The 12374-nt window shown below is 34.4% G+C and overlaps 1 protein-coding gene across 1 annotated transcript in view; it reads left to right on the forward strand.

The window, feature by feature from the left end:
• Positions 1 to 12374, forward strand: part of STXBP5 (syntaxin binding protein 5 (tomosyn)) — a 79714-nt gene that overhangs the window by 50316 nt on the left and 17024 nt on the right. The window contains exons 16-18 of the mRNA XM_010290667.1: positions 4917 to 4979; positions 8787 to 8846; positions 8940 to 8987. Of these exons, the coding sequence (XP_010288969.1) occupies positions 4917 to 4979; positions 8787 to 8846; positions 8940 to 8987 (171 nt within the window). The remainder of the gene's footprint in view (positions 1 to 4916; positions 4980 to 8786; positions 8847 to 8939; positions 8988 to 12374) is intronic.

The following is a 12374-nucleotide window of genomic DNA, read 5'->3' on the forward strand; positions in this document are numbered from 1 at the left end:
CTTTCCCTCTACCATCCTTCCAATATCTTGATTAGCTGAAGCTACCGTCTTTTTAAAAACTGAAAATAATTTCTCTAGAGTTATCATTTAGTATTTCTCATTATTAGTAATTCTTTCAATGTAATGTGTTGCCCAGACTTCAATAGCTTAAATAATAAGGCATTATTGCTGTGTAATTTTCCACAAATAAGTCTGTTACATTAAATTAAAGAACTTTCCTATATTTAAAGGATTGGAACTGTAAGTGTTAGAACACTTTTGGATTTGGCACTCTCCCTTTCTTGAACATTAAGATCTGTGTTTAGTGTCTTCAAAGATGCAAGGGACTTATGCTTCCTTGGTTTTGTTTTGAAAGATATGCCTACATTGAATTCTTTATTTTTAATACATTTGTGGTTTAATACTTCTAAATTTAGTTTTCTGTGAATAAAACATTTTTAACTACTATACATCTCTAATAACCTTCAGAGAGTATTAGTACTTAATTTCTAAATCTTCCTAGAAAAAGTGCTTACTTAATGTGTTTGTTTTAAGGAAACTGAGTCTATTTGCATTCTCTTTGAGACAACCACAAAAAAAAAATCCTACTAGCCTATGCGTGCAGACAAGTTCTTAATTACGTTAAGTTCAGATTCAGACAGCATGCAACAGAGCAGTGTATTGTTATTGTACATTGTATCCCCAGATTGGCAGAACCAAAAAATAAATTTTTCAATATAGAGGGGAGTAGAAAAACATTTGCTGTTATTCAACCACTACCATAAGTTTTGTCCAAAAAAACACTGCAAGAATTGGTCCTTCCTCATTAAGAACCCTGCTATTCTCTATGTTCCAGCATAAATGCCTATTTAATAGATCATCGATATGTGCTTACATATTTATAATTTAGTAAATGGCATGTCCTGAGTCAACCAATTGAGAATTTAAAAAGACTTTATAAAAAATGCAAGATTTTCCCTTCACTTGTGTTGCAAGAATATGATGTATGTTTCTGTCATCTTATTTTTTTTCTACTCAGAAAAGAAATTCAGATTCCCGTCTTAAAGCAGCATCTATTTAGAGACAAGGCTCTCTACACTAGCTAGACTGTAAACTGTCATTTCAGGCTAGCTCAACAGATACAAGCTCCCAGTTGGGATCGTGTTTTGGAATTTATCAGTGATTCATACCAGGTATATTACTCACATGTTTTGGGTGGCAATATATAGTTTGTGAAGCATGCAGTTTGTGTTTTGTGAAGGCCTTCTAGACAGTGTCATCAGGTGCTTATCAAAGATAAAAACAAAGTCAACTATTGCCTTCAGGTCATAATAGTGGGGGGGGGAACCAACTTTGGCCATGTGCCTAAAGAGACAACATGTGTGAGTAAAAGCTGTGTAGTGTGAAAACTCTATACACAGAGGAGGCTTACCCTGTTTAGACACCTTTGCTTGATATACTGTTTGCTAAATGTGACAGGAGCCATTAAGAAGAAAGCTGATGCTGGTATCAAATTATCAAACAATTTGTAATTTTATGACTAAACACCAAACCTTATGGACAGCTGTTATTTTTCCTTGCTTAGTGCCATAATTAAGTTCACACAGGACACCAATCTTAACTCTTTTGCAACTTACTATTGGTGGGAGTTACCAGGTTTTATATGACTTCTCAATTAGTACAATATAATACAACTTCTTCTAAGTTAGTATTTCGTAGTTCTACCAGAGGCATTTTAGGATTCTGACAAAATAGAAGCAGTTCTTGCATGCATGTGACTTTTTAAAATTTTTATTATACATCAAAAAGCCTTTTTTGAATGTAATCTGCAAGGGTTTCAGAACGGAGGTTGAGTCAAACCTGCAGAAAATAGGTACCTAGAACTCTTCTGGGGTTGCTTGTTCTAGTTGTTTTCTCTATACCCTTTCTCCTTCAGCTGGATCTGGATGTGAACTCTATTTGAATTTTAACTTAAATGTCAACTAAATGAGGCCAACATCAGCTGTGGCTAAGCCAAGTCCAGAACTGAATTAGGAAGTTCAATTGTTGGATTTGGGGATTCTTTTCTCCATTTTTCAGGTTAATTGTTTTTAATTCTAACTTTTATATCTTCATATCAAGCTAGTTCTAGTTGTAATTTTTAATTAGGCTGGTTTCCAGTCCACTCGTAGTTTCCTCAGAGATATATCTGCCTGAAACTTATGTGTAAAACTGATAAATGTCTCATGAAACTTGCTTTATACATCAGTTAATTTCAGCTGTAATTCTAGGGATTTTTTAATGCAACATGGTAACTTTTGTGTCATGGTAATTTTAATGACATTTGATTTTTTTTTTTTTAAAAAATTTTGGGGGTTTTCTACTTGAGTTCAAAGAGAAGCTAGAAGTTTATTAGAAGATCACTTTTCCATATGTTTGTGTTCTAGTCATGTTGTAGTTTTTCTGTAGTCTTCAGTTCTGAAGTAGAAAAATCTTGGATCAATTTGTTTTTGTAAGCCATAGAAATTTGCACATATGCTGTAAGCCTGAAACTAGAGAACATTTCCAGGAGAGCTGTCTTACTGTCAATGCACACACTGCTTCTATCAGGGTACCTGCGGTTTTAAGATGAACAGCAATAACGATTGTTACACCAGTTTCTTCTCATTGGTCATGGACAGACCCTAATAGATCAGACTTAACTCAGGTCACTCTTTTTATCCTCTGCTTAGTTTAATCAGTAATACAGTAACTTTTGTCTATTAATTTTTATATATTCTTGTCCGTTCTTCTCTCTCTGAAATAATAGCAGTGGTGGCTATGCTTAGATTTCCAAGGTTTATATGCCATAATGATTGTCATAAATCACAGTTACTCTTTAGTGGGATACATCTTTCTTAATGCATAAAATTAGTGTATAGGTTTCTGGTGAGAGAACGTTTTGGCGGTTTTCTGTTGGGTCAATTGATGAGAATTATTCATTAAGGTGTATATTAATCAAATTGTAGCCTCAAGACTTTCTTACAAAGAAATCAAGCAAGCAGGTGTGTGACTTCATTCTTGGCTAAAGACTATCCCTGTCAATGCAGGATTTCACTTTTCATAGGAAAACTAGTGTGAGAAGTTAAACCTTTCCTGTGAAGATAAGGAATTAAAACATTTATGGGAAGAAGAACTTAAGTTCCTCAACTGCATGTGTTGATTTGTACAGTTTGGCTCCCAGAGGAGCATGATCTAGAAACACAGCTATTTCTAAAAACAGAGTACAGGTTTGTCCTGCCAGCACTGCTACTGTCTAAAGCTTGTATTGCCTGTTGAGAGAGCAGCATCTGGATTTTTGAAAAAATCTTTTTACATAACCTGTCTAGTAAAAAACATTTAGACTCCCATATGTGTCTAAAACTCTGCTGCTTTCAGAGGTCAAATCATACTGTGTTAGAGAATATGTACCACAGCTATCCCATAGTGCTCATTGATTTACTGATAGATGAGTAAATTGTTTTTTTCTTTCTCCTGTGTAGTGGAAAGGTGTAGCTTCCACCTGGAATTTCATCATACATTTTATAATTGAAATCAGTTCTTGGACTGTTAAATGTAGGCTTAACCAAGCCTTAGAGTCATTAGAGAATTTCACATCAATTCTAGTCATTGAGTTTCGAGGTTCAAGTGGTACATGCTCTTAGTAACCTTGAAAAAGACTACTTTGCATAAATGAAACTCTGCGTGAATATGACATTTAATGTGTTCCATTTTGATATGACATTTCAGGAGAACCTTTTTCCTTTAAATTATTAACTTCTGTTTTAGTATTTGGAAATTCTAAAGCTGTCACAGGAGATTAGTGCTGTTCTCGTATGTTTTTGTTGTCTGTTAACGGATGTGTACAGATGCACTGTGTAGAATACCACTGAATAGACAAACTTTGCAAGTGTGAGCCCTTGTTGCCTTAGCCATTACCATTACACCTATCAAGCTCTTTGACTATTTGAAATATTTGTGTGCATGCAAAAACCTTTCATTTCAACAAATATTTCTTAACTGTCACTGTTGTTTGCATTAGTGTCACATAATGAAATTTCTGAAGGAAAACTTTATTATATAAATCTAAAGATGCATTACTAGCCTTAACATATCAATAAAATTCACTTTTCTTAATCGTGGGCAGTCTTGACAGCAATTTCTAGTCAAAAAGGAAAATAGATAAATTTTCCTTATATACTTCTAGTTAGTGCTATGGAATAATATTTAGCACCCTTATGAGGCAGCTTCCATCTTTAGCATCTGATTGTGGACTCCTATGCTTTCTTTCTTTCACTGGAATGGGAGAAGTGAGCTTTTAGGTAATAACATATTGTAGTTATTCAAGTGATCAGTTTTGACAATGTGAGAATCTAGGGAAATTCCCCCATGTAAGGAAGGACGTTTTCATAAGCACCCTAGAACCTAAACGAACTCGGCAATACAATAGCAAATACAAAGCATATCACAATAATAATGGGAAAATAATTTGAAAGAAGGCACTGTAGTTTCACACAACATACTGCATACATGTCTGTAATCTTCAAGATCCTCTTTCATCTGACTTTCTTCTACAATTACATTTTTAATGTAACTAGAATTTTTTCAAGGGAAATGATAACTTGTACTTAATACCTATCTGTAGCATGTAAATAATTCACTGGTTTGATAAGTCTGCCTTGCTGAAAATGTGGTGGTTTTCACTAAAATTTAATGAAGTGTATTTTGTAAAAAAAACATTGGTAGGAGTAAGTAAGTGACTCTACAGTCACTGTGGGCTATTTCGAATGTGTCCAAATAAAAAAAAAAGTAATACGTAACAGAAATTCTGTCACAACTGGCTGGTTTGTAGCTAATAAGCAATGAAGTTCCTAACTGCAGTGGAATAAAGGGTAAAATAGCAGCTGTATTTATTATACACTGTTTTTGTGTTCCAGCAGGTCTTTGTGATATTAATGAAGGTACAATGGTGCCAGAAGATCGCTGCAAATCACCCACTTCAGGTAATCATAACTTTCTCTGATCTTCACCTTCTTATTTGCCCAGAAGATGGCATGCTTTAAGTCAACATTTACTAGTTAAGTAATTATATAAAACCTGTTGTCTTCTCACAAATTGTTTGAATTGTCATAAATTTTGCTGTGTTGCACATCTGCATTTTTAAAAGAAGGCTGATTTAAGAGATGCAATAGAAATATGTCATAAAGATGAGTGAAGAGATATAATCTGAAATATTCATGCCTCAGGGAAAATACTGCACAATGGAATTTTGAAACATTGATAAGAGATGCACAAATTCCTCTAATAGTTCATGTGACTGTTTCAGAGTCCTCAAAAGCGGTAAAAATTATTTCTGTAAAAAGTGCTAGTTTAATTCTACTTCCTCGTAAGTGGTGAATTACTATATTACTTTTGAATCAGAGGTCTTCAGAAGCTGGCAACACACGCCCTTTTTTTTTAGGTGGCCACTACTGTATGTGACTATTTTAAATGAAAACTTTAGCAATATAGAATCATAGAATAGTTGGGTTGGAAGGGACCTTTCAAGGTCATCTAGTCCAACTGCCCTGCAATGAGCGGGGACATCTTCAACTAGATCAGGTTGCTCAGAGCCCAGTCCAACCTGATCTTGAATATGTAATATTATTTAGAATTTTGTTTAATATTGGCTAGTTGAGGCTATAGCCATGTAAATACTTAATAGTACCTGTTGATATATAGTATTTGAGATTAATAATTCATGTAGTAGATAATTTGTCATTTATCTTCACCATTACTCTTGAGAAAACCTTTAAAGCAATATGTCACTTTATCTGTTTCATTCAAGCCTGTACTCAAAGTTAAAGGACAAAATTGGAGGTTTACTCAAGCACCTAAAGTGGTATGTGCACTCTTTGCAATGTAGTGCAAAATAGTAATCGATACAGGAATCTAAAGATAGATTCCTCTTCTGTTGCAGCCTGTACCTTTCAAAGCCAAGTTGAAAGCATAACAAAACAAAGTATCCTGTTTGTAGCTCTAGTAGAAATTTTAACATAAATTTTAATTTCTGATTTGACAACTGCTGTCTTTTTATGTTAATTTTAAATTGTGCAAAACCCTCAACTAGATTAGTCAATGTTATTTTCTTTTTTGCTAACCCTTTCTTAGAGTAAATTAGATTTATTTATAATTAAACAAAATTTGGCTGGAAATTTTAATTAAAAGTCTTAAGATACGATTTCATGACAAACCCATGTAATGCTAAGTACTGGCAAGCTGAAGTTGTGAGCTTCAGCATAATTTTTAATGCCAGCATTTTTTTAGAATGTGTTCAGAATAAAGTGCATCTTTCCTGTTTCTTTTTTAAATATCTGTAATGTCTGTAAACAACTTGCTGTGTAGTGCTGCAATTGCAGTAAATCACTTTCTCTGTCAAGATTGAGGAGGCTGGTGATAATTTTTACCAAATTATTTGAATTTGACCCACTTTAAAAGCGTGGGCTAAGTCTAGTTTCTGATAGACCACTATAAAGAGTGTACAATGAACAGCTAATGAGTTGTCACACTTCTTCTGTAATCTGTATCCTTTTTTCCCCCTTGCTCCAGCATCACTCAAATGTCAGCCCAAACCACTTCCAACTGGTACTACTAAAACTTCAAACACTATTTAATTTGAATTAGAGGGTTCCTTTCATAATTTGGAGTTGAAGTAGAATAAAACTCAATTCACTGTTTCCACTAACAGTGCAATGAAAGCAAGCCCAAAGATTAAAATCAAGGTTTACATGGAAAAATCCTGACTTTAACAATTTTCCTCCCCTCCCTCCCTCCTGAGTTGTGTTAGCTGAAGTACGTTAAAAATTAATGCAATTTGGATATTTCTTTAAAAGATTGAAAAAGGAGACAACTTAGAACAGATGGATTCAATTGTCCTTAAAGGAAACAGAATTGTGGGAAATTCCTAATCCTGTAGAGGTAGGAATCAATCTCCAATTTCAGTTGACTGTCTGAGAAACTATTTTGAACTTAGTTCATATTAGAATAAAATCTAGAAGTTTGGAGAACTGAATGTTCTGTGAAAAGAGTATATAATGTTTTAGGTACATGCACAATACTGAAGAAAAAGAAGTCTGAAGTAACAAAAATAGTGAATGGACAAAAGATGAAGGGGGAAAACGACTATTGCGTTCCCCTGTAAAATGAAATCTTGAAGTAATGAGACTGGACTGTGCCTTGCTTCCCTTGTTCTGTCCTCTCCTCCCAGCTCTTGGTGAATGAGATAAGGTTCATGGCAGGCTTCTGTAGCTTTCCTTTGAGAAAGGTACTCAGCAGGAGGCACCTCCCTGATATGGAAATCATTTGGTGATGCTTGCGAAGAGAGAAGAGCTGCAGTTCCTTAGGTTTGGTTTAAGTTTTATATCTTTTCTGGGCAAGAGCACAAGACTGGAAAGAAGCTTTGGCTTTTTCAAAGAAAAAATAGCATTCTCTTTTCAGAGAGATAAGACGATGTTTTGGAGAAATGAGCTGCATAGTATTGGTGAGCTTGAGATGCTGGACAGAGGCTAGATTTAAATGAACTAAGTCTCCAGGCTCTCTAGTTAAGAGGAAAATACAGTAGCACAAAAAGTTTGCAGCTTTAAGATTGGAAGATGGGATTGGCAATTGAGTGTGTTATTGGCTTTGATTGTTACAATATGATCTGTAAAACAGACCAGCCACTGTTTGGGCTGAAGTCTGCATTTGCTCAAGTGATCTAAATCTTCCACCTTTTCTACCTTTTCTAACTTCCATTAGACTTCTTCCAGTGGGCAGTTACACAGTTGAGAGGACTGTGAAATGGACTACCTGCCTATGCAAGTTAGGAGAGTATCCTACAGTTTTGATACAGAGATCTGTAGAAATACTGTGAAAATGCAAGAGAAATAATAACTTTATCTCCTACTTTTTCAACAGAATTGTCCTGGTTTCAGCTGGGATAGAGTTAATTTTCTTCCTAGTAGCTGGTATAGTGCTGTGTTTTGGATTTAGAATAAGAATAATGTTGATAATACTAATGTTTCAGTTCGTGTAAGCAACTGCTCAGCAGACAAGTCAAGGACTTTGCAACTTCTCATACAGACCCGTAAGGCAGTTTACAATGCTATACAATGTCAAGTTTTTGTGTTCACAAGTGTCCAGATGTTTGCATTCTGTTCTTATTTTACACTTCCACAATATAAAATCCAATTATTTTGGCTTTTTTTTAGTTGAACTATGTTTTAATTTCATGACAATGATAAGCCTCAAGTTGTGGCCTATAGCCACCACTGGTTTTTCAGTATTAAGGATTCATAAAAATCCCAGTCGGCAGCTTTGGCTCTGAGTTTTCTGCTGAATAGTTGAAGAACTGTGGCCCAACAGTGACTTACTGCATTGGGGGAAAAAACCACAAATTTCCAAACTTGAGTTTATTGTTACAGCAGTGTTCTGTGAATCATAATTTAGGTTAATCTTTGTGTCTGGAACCATGATTAGGACAGCAATCTAGTTAGTCAATGTAAACATTTTATTCAGTGAGGGTAATATTTCTAGCAATAAGCTTGCTGCACTGTGCAACACTGTACCTTGCATTATAATTTTTGTGGTTAATCTCAATATGGCAGAATTCTTGTCAGACCAAAATAAATTGGACTTTATAGTATCTAGTACAGCTACAGAGAATACCAGTATCAGTGTTTGATATTTTAATACATCTTTGTATCTGCCATAAACTCAGAGCTTGTATTAGTACATTGGTTTTGTGTCAGATATATGTTTGTATATCCATTTCATTCTGTCTTCGCTCATAGGTTCTGGTTCACCAAACAATTCTGATGATGATCAAAAAATGAATAATTTTATAGAAAAGGGTACAGTATTTTTCTTTTCTATAGTCTTTTTTTTTTCAGTTCATCCTTTGATACACTTAGATTGATCTTTTTTTATTAAAATGTTATTTACAGTGAAGACCAAAAGCAGAAAATTTTCCAAGATGGTAGCCAATGACATAGGTAGGAACTAGAAAAATTCTGCTCTGTTCCTAATCCAGTGCCTTACTCTATGCAACACTAACCCAGGAGCAAAAAAACAGAATAAAATTCAAATTTCAATGCATTAAGTTATTAATTTATTAATTCTTTATGCTAATTGGTAATTCTTTGGGCTGCTTCTGTACTAAATACACTGAGCACAATAATTTTTTAAAAAATCAATGATATTGGTGGCTTGAATTATCTGATTTTACAATTGTACTTCTCTATTTTCTGGATGGATGAAATTCTAATCCGTACTAGGAGTTCAGTCTATGCAAGTCACAACATTATTCCTCTACTCTTGCAAAGGTACACTGTCTTTCAAAAGAACATGTGGCTCATGTAATTTCTTATTATGTGTTGCATTCATAGCCGTATGGTCAGATTTCCATATGACTATGATCAAGGTAGAGGTAGTATCATGTTTTCATTTAATCATCTGGAAGAGGACTTGGTCATATATATATATATATAAGTACACCCCATGACTGTTCCAGAACTGTATTTACTTTTCTGCATCTAACAGTGACACAGTACCCTACCTGCTCCAGACTTGTGTCTTAACAATTTGGCGACAAAATTGCCTTGGAATATGTTGTATGCAGGCAGATTGAACCCTTTTATGATTGGAATGGAAATTAACTCTGCTTCTGACAACTGGGTTATTAAATAAATGAAGGCAAGAGGCTGTATAACTTAATTTTGGGAGAGGGACTCTTCCTTAACTGGGATATGGTTATTTTCATTTAAGAATCACTGTGTTAATAGTTCATTTTGTTTTCATTTAGCACATTAGTATATCATTGTAGGACAACTTCATTTTGTCTCTTTATCCGGATCAAAAGGTTGAAACTATGTAGTAAAACTCTTTGATAAACTACTGTTTCATAGGTTGTGTGGAACCATAGATTAAGACTAGGGAGGAAGAGATTACTTTTCTTGTAGTCTCACTTCGATTTGCTGTTTGGCGATTTAACTTTTATCCTAAACCATTAATCCCTTTCACCGCAATTCAGTAATTGAGAAGAAGAATAATTCAAAATTCAGTGAGATAAATATGAGTATGATGAAATCGTCTTTGGAATCTGAGGTACAGAATGTGGAAGAGCAAGAATATGCCTTTTTCTCAGTACTATTTTGAGCCCTCCTTGCAGTGATAACAGAAAGGTTAGGGAAGATGAGTCCTGAGACAGTGGAAGCCTGAATATAATTCAAGAAAGCAAATGCCCGTCAATAATATATTACATCAATTCATTGGTAATTAAAAAAATTGAGTATCATTTACGTGAGTATTGATTAACATATTCTCCTAAAGGAAATTCAGGCTAACTAGAAATTTATGTTCAGCTCTTCTGATGAGGAAAAACCAACAATTAACCTTGTGCAGGTTGTATGAGCTAATGTTCCCTTTTGTCCCAGAGCAGTTTTTGCTGAACTTAAGACAGACTATCTTAGGCAAAAAACATAGTAAGTTTGAGTGTGACTTCATTTTTTTCCACTTTTTTGAAGAGTAATATTACAATACTACTAAAACATGCTAATGACAATTCTATAAAACTATTGACATCTGTTTCAGCTTGAAGCCTTTCAACTGAAAGCATTGTGAATGTTTTTCACAACTAAAAAAGCAAAGCATTTATTTACAAGTACTGTATTCTTCAGGGTGTAAGTTAAATGCAGAGTTAATTGAGACAATAATGCATCTGACATGTAATTCATAAGCATCTCCCAGTCAGCCTATACTGTGATTTGTGTAACTTGCAGAGTTTATTGGAGGTTTAAAGAAACTTAATTTTTTCATCTGCTTTCTGTTAGAGTTTTGAGTGGTTCGATACCGTGCACTGAATGTTTTTTCATTGCCGTCTTTTCTATACCTTATGTGGTGTGTTTATTCTGCATGGCTCTTTCTGAACTTACATTCTAAGCCTTTCCACATAATTGAAATACCTCTTCTTCTGTGTTAAGTTGCATGGTTTTGCATTTAATTTTTTAAACCGAATTGCCAACTAACTGTGAATGGACAATGAGTTTTGTAAAGTGCGTGTCACTTACTGTCATTAACTTCACCATGTTGTATGAAACAAATTGTTTACCATCAACTGTGTTCATATGGATGAATTTGATGTATGTAGCATGGTTGTAGCTCTTTGCACTGGCATATAGTGCAATCAGTTCAAGTTCGTTCCATTCTTTGTTAATGTGTGAAATATAACCTGTCAAATGGATTGCAAAACAGAACAAGAATTATTTACACTGATAATTTCAGTTGCTGTTGATAGCACTCCTGTGTTTTTTGTCACATGAGAACAGTGAGTAAGGGAATACTGCCTGCAAAGTGAGAAGTAATTGCATTTCAGTGATAGAGCTGTAAGGTCTAACATAATACATGTGTATTTAAAAATATGAAGCCACTGTCAATCACTTTATTGAAACTTATGTAGAGACATTTTCATTTCTACAGTTCTCTATCATTAGTGACAGTATCAGACAAGGATCCTTGCTTCGTTAAAGGATCAAAAACCATCTAAGGCTGCAACAATAGCATAAATAAAATGTAAATGCTTCATGTACCAATATTTCAGCTTTGCCATATATATTGTTAGGATCAGTTGGTCTTCTGGTTTTTTTCTACTCACTTGTGAATGTTCTGTGCTAAGGAATGGGTACCAAATCAAGTTAAAGACCTATTGCAAATATGTTGCTTTTGGGTCACATTTCCCTTTTATTTGCATAAGAGATAAACTTTGGAAAAGTTGCTGTTACCTTGGATATATGGAGATACTTGGTTTAACTGTTTCTAGAAATTATAGAAAATACTGTGGCCATTACTAGAACCAGCCATTTCTCTTAGGAATAGCAAATATTTGAAAGTATAAATAACGTGCTGTGAAGTACTACTGAGAAGTCTACCAAATGAGTAGAATTGGTAGGAAGTATTTAATTTCTAAGGCCATGTCACTTTTATAGAAAGGTTTTGTGATCCAACTTCAGTGGAAGCAAAATCTTAAGCTGTTTTACTCATACTTTGCTCAGTTAATTGTTTGGCATGAAGGTACATACGATTAAATATATATAGCTACAAATCAGGTCGGAAGTTAAGAGTTATTGTAATGTCCATTTCTGGAAGAAGCTTAACTAAAAGGTGCATGCAAAGTATTGTAGACTCCAAGACCTTCATAACTGTTCTAGTAGGCTACCTGTCAAATACTTTTCAGGAAAACTGGTTTTATTTTCTGCCGTTTATAAATTTAAAAACAATTGCAAACAATATTAGTAGCAGATCTAAGCAGAGCAGCTTTAACTTCAAACTTCTATAATCCCTGCTGTTACAGTTGACATATGGTTTCTCACATCTTTTATATTCTA

Source organism: Phaethon lepturus, unplaced genomic scaffold (assembly GCF_000687285.1).
Source record: "Phaethon lepturus isolate BGI_N335 unplaced genomic scaffold, ASM68728v1 scaffold307, whole genome shotgun sequence".
NCBI lineage: Eukaryota > Metazoa > Chordata > Aves > Phaethontiformes > Phaethontidae > Phaethon > Phaethon lepturus.